Source organism: Asparagus officinalis, chromosome 1, assembly GCF_001876935.1.
Source record: "Asparagus officinalis chromosome 1, Aspof.V1, whole genome shotgun sequence".
In the NCBI taxonomy this organism is placed as follows: Eukaryota; Viridiplantae; Streptophyta; class Magnoliopsida; order Asparagales; family Asparagaceae; genus Asparagus; species Asparagus officinalis.
Window position 1 is genome coordinate 7,453,054 of NC_033794.1, and position 4,768 is coordinate 7,457,821.

The 4,768-nt window shown below is 37.3% G+C and overlaps 1 protein-coding gene across 1 annotated transcript in view; it reads left to right on the forward strand.

The window, feature by feature from the left end:
• Nucleotides 748-4,768, forward strand: part of LOC109847884 (mitogen-activated protein kinase 16-like) — a 5,708-nt gene continuing 1,687 nt past the window's right edge. Inside the window, exons 1-9 of the mRNA XM_020417115.1 lie at nt 748-1,089; nt 1,326-1,734; nt 1,835-1,962; nt 2,234-2,293; nt 2,668-2,817; nt 3,502-3,657; nt 3,773-3,910; nt 3,991-4,064; nt 4,376-4,477. Coding sequence (XP_020272704.1) covers nt 874-1,089; nt 1,326-1,734; nt 1,835-1,962; nt 2,234-2,293; nt 2,668-2,817; nt 3,502-3,657; nt 3,773-3,910; nt 3,991-4,064; nt 4,376-4,477 — 1,433 coding nt within the window. The 5' untranslated portion in view covers nt 748-873. The remainder of the gene's footprint in view (nt 1,090-1,325; nt 1,735-1,834; nt 1,963-2,233; nt 2,294-2,667; nt 2,818-3,501; nt 3,658-3,772; nt 3,911-3,990; nt 4,065-4,375; nt 4,478-4,768) is intronic.

Consider the following 4,768-nt stretch of genomic DNA (forward strand, 5'->3'; position numbering starts at 1 on the left):
GCTTTACTAAACTTCACAGGAGTTGACAACTCCCGTGATGTTTCGAAATTTTTTTCAGAAACAGACCTGATTTTAGCGCTGAGGGAGGCTGAAACCGTGTCGGTTTCTGAAAATAAGTTGAAAATTGATTTTTTTTGGAATTAAAAGTCAAGGACTGTTTTGAAAATTTGTTTCCGTACAGCACCAAGAGCTATAACTCTATTGCACAAGAGATTATTGGACCATAAAACCCTAGTACTAATTACTGAAGTAGTACTTGATTTCTAGACTTCATCAAGTTAATAAAATAATGGATTTCACGCGGAGGAAGTTGTTATTTCTTCCTTTCCAGATCTCTTGCCTTTTACCAATTTACATATCCGTTTTAACATCATATAAATATTTTTCAATTTACCAATCTATTGTCTTTTCTCCCCCCTTTTCTTTTCTTATTCTTTTTGCATTTGCTTTAAGAACTATTATCCGCAAAGAATTACATATCTATAGTCATAATTTTTTAAAAAAAGTCATAAATTATTTTAAAATTGCCTTCAGTTTAACTGCATGTCATGAGAAAAATCAGTAACACACATGGAGACATAAAATACTCAGACCGGTAATCCAAATAAACAAGCAAATAATTTATAAGGACTAATAATTGAACTCCCTCGCTCCGCATCTCTCCTCAATAATAAAAGATACTAATTATTACCCCCGCTACCCCTACTATAAAAAAAAAATTCCAATTTAAAAATAAAAAACCCGAACGCGTCGTGCTTTTGCAAGGCACAATCGACCAAATTTTGCTGGCGACCGCGTTTCCTCCGCATTGCTGGCGACCGCGGAGCGAGACTCTCAAGCATCCATCAATGGCGGCGATATTTCCGCAGTGAAATGGGGGGCCGAGGCGTGTTCGTTGATGGCGTCCGTCGCTTGTTCAAGCGCCGAAATCAAAGCGCCTCCACTCGTTTCATCGATCCCAATCAAGAACAGGAAGAGGGAAAAGAAACAGAGGTTGAAGGAAGTGAGATTGAAGTTGTCGTTGATTACGATCTCACTGGTCTCAAAGCAGTCAGTGTTCCCAAGTGGAGGGCGATGGTCGATAAAAAGGTTCGGTTTTGACTCTTACATCTCTTCCAACTCTTGAGAATGGGCGCGATTTTGATACGATATTATTTCATCCGTAAAAAAGTTGGATTTTTGCTACGCTCGTTAATACCCAGTTGTTTGATTCTTGCTAACTTTCATTGTAGCATTCAATGTTAGCAACAAGTTAGGATTTTTAACCGTATCTGCATTTTTCTTTAAGATAGGTAGCTAGTTTTTTAAGCTATGAACTTATGCAGAGCACAAATGAAGCAGACTTCTTCACTGAATACGGTGAAGCGAGCCGATACCAGATTCATGAGGTGGTCGGCAAGGGAAGTTATGGGGTCGTCGGCGCTGCCGTGGATACCCACAATGGAGAGAAGGTGGCAATCAAGAAGATAAACGATGTCTTCGAGCATGTTTCGGATGCTACTCGCATCCTGCGAGAGATCAAGTTGCTTAGGCTGCTCCGCCACCCTGACATTGTAGAAATTAGGCACATAATGCTTCCTCCCTCGCGGAGAGAATTTAAAGATATTTATGTTGTTTTCGAGTTGATGGAATCTGACCTTCATCACGTTATTAAGGCAAATGACGATCTCACGCCTGAACACCATCAGTTTTTCCTGTACCAGCTTCTGCGAGCTATGAAGTATATCCACACTGGTGAATGCCTTTTTTTGGCTATGAAGTATATGATTTTATTTGATTTCTGAGTAGCTATGAAGTATATCCACACTGTTTGTTGTGTGTTGTTGGTTATCAGCCAATGTTTTTCATCGGGATTTGAAGCCAAAAAATATTCTTGCAAATGCGGACTGTAAACTGAAAGTTTGCGACTTTGGTCTTGCTCGTGTTTCATTTGATGATGCTCCCTCGGCTATATTCTGGACGGTATGAAATTTCTCCTCTTGCAATACTAGTTTTATCTTTGATTTAAAAGTGAAAAACTGGTGCCTTGATGCCTATGATTTTATTTGATTTCTGAGTAGTTGTTTCATGGCTTCATAGCCTAACTTGTTCTTTTATCCTTTCATTACAACGCTTTACCAAGATGCATGATATGTCTCCTTGATAAAGAAAGAAGAAAAAGAAGCAGATGATATGCTAATGCTGAATCTTTATCGTTGACGTATATTCTCTTTGTTTCATTTTCACATCATAGGATTATGTGGCAACACGATGGTACCGTGCTCCTGAACTATGTGGCTCTTTTTTCTCCAAGGTAGTATTGCGTATAATTTATGCTTTTTTTGCCCAATTTAAGAACATAACCCTGCCCTTCTCATTTGTTATTATGACTTCATCAGATATTATCTTTTGCATTTAATTCTTTTGTTGCCATGAAAATGTTTTTCTGGGTATATGCATTTGCATAAATTCTTGCCTATTCCGCTTTCAAGTAATACTCTTAAGTACAGAGTTGTGCTAATGGTGAATAAACTGGGCTGGTGATTGGCACTCGTTTTAGATATACTAATGTACATGTCCAGTGTGATAATCGATTATATTTTGTGCTGTACGCATGCATGTCTAATTTTTAACTATACTTCATTTGGATGACGCCAATCTGTTTCTCTTCTACTCATCATCTTGCAGTACACCCCTGCGATTGATATTTGGAGTATAGGATGCATATTTGCCGAAATGTTATCAGGAAAGCCGCTTTTTCCAGGGAAGAATGTGGTGCATCAGTTGGATCTCATGACCGACCTACTTGGCACTCCACCTCCTGAAACAATTTCAAGGGTTGGTTTTTCTCCATACTTTCTGTTTATATTAGCATTACATTGTTGTTGCAGTTTCCTGCTATATGTTTGTTCATCATTTCATACTGTTTTACAACCAAAGCACAAGTTCTGATTTTTACCTTGCACATGTGTACAAGTTTCTCTCTTTGGTTGGCAGGAAAGCTAGCTGGAATGGAAAAAAATTTCACCAATGAATATCAATACTTAATATATGCACTTAAGTACATCATTGCTTATGAAGAGCGCCACATAAATAATCGAATTATGTGTGCTTCAATATCTGTATGTAATGCATGCTATGCAACTGTAGTCAGCCTGAATTTCTAAGTTCCTTTGTTGTTCTGGAGGCACAGATCTGTACTAGGAGGAAACAAGCTATCTGATAGCAACAATGGAAATAATATCGAAAATCATATTAACTAGAGAACAAGTGATTCAAAGAGCTAAAACCTCAGAACTAGGCTTTTCATCTTCTGTGTTCTGGTTATGGTTGTGGGGCCTTTACTACTGCAGGAGTTATTCAGAGAATTCTTGAAAATAAATTTGTATATTATGCACCATAGAAGAATTTAATGCGATCCTTAGAACTAGACAACTTAAAAACATATCCTTCTTATATCAATCCAACTTTTTTTTACAATGTTAATGTATGTGTTCTGATTATAGCTCTTGATTCCTACAGATCCGAAATGAAAAGGCTAAAAGATATTTAAATGGAATGCGCAAAAAACCTCCGATTCCTTTCTCACAGAAGTTCCCTGATGCAGATCCTTTGGCTTTACATCTACTTGAACGCCTTCTTGCATTTGATCCTAAGGATCGTCCATCTGCGGAAGAGGTAAGAATGCAAATCGAAAAAGTTCACCTTTACAAAAAACTAATACAGATCCTGTAGTTTACTTAATTTTACTTGTGAAGTCTAAAAGTTGTCTTTATTCTTTTCTCTTTTTTAGGCACTAGGCCATCCATACTTCAAAGGTTTGGCAAATGTGGACCGTGAACCATCGACACAGCCTATCTCAAAACTTGAATTTGAGTTTGAAAGGAGAAAATTGACAAAAGATGATGTACGAGAATTAATTTATCGTGAGGTACAAGCATGCCTCTTCATTTCAGTATCTAACTTACCTTTATCAACTTTTCAAGAACTGAGTTTTTTAGAAACAAACAGATATTAGAGTATCATCCCCAGATGCTCCAGGAATATCTACGTGGTGGAGAGCAGACAAGCTTTTTGTATCCAAGGTAACAGAACAGTCTGTATTTCTGGAGTGACTTGCGTTTCTTGGATATGTAGTTTATTACACCATTTGTGTTTGTTTGTTTGCTTTTTTCCCCCTGAAATGTGGATGGAGTTGAAGTATATTGTGATTTCAAACAACAAACGAATTAAGTTTAGTATGGAAGAAAGGCAAAGCACAAGTTTTATATTTCTTTGATGTCCTTTTTTCTCATAAGGTAGATTTTTGTCGAGCTATTCCCTTATTATGAACTTAAATATTTATTATGGACATGGAATGTCTGACCATTTGCATTGAATTATTATTCTTTTGCAGTGGAGTTGATCGTTTTAAGCGACAGTTTGCTCATCTCGAAGAACCCCTTGTCAAGGGCGAAAGAAAGACTCCAATTTTGAGGGCACATGCATCTTTGCCAAGGTAATAAAAGATGTCGATAAACTTATGAGGCTCTCTTGTCAGATGCTTGATGTAGTTTCCAAAATTTCTTGCAACTGGCCTGGCTCGGCCAAAATCTGAGGCCAACTAGCTTATTTTGCTTAGTTGCATTTAATTTCTGAGAGCTAGTTAATTTTACTCAAAACCCAACCAACTAGTTTGACCTACTTTTAAAAACTGGTTAGTCTTCTTGAAGATGATTTGGTTTTGTCTTATCAAACGGGAAAAGAACCTCTGAAATTGCTTTTGAACAGGAAAAAAAAATCCTTATTT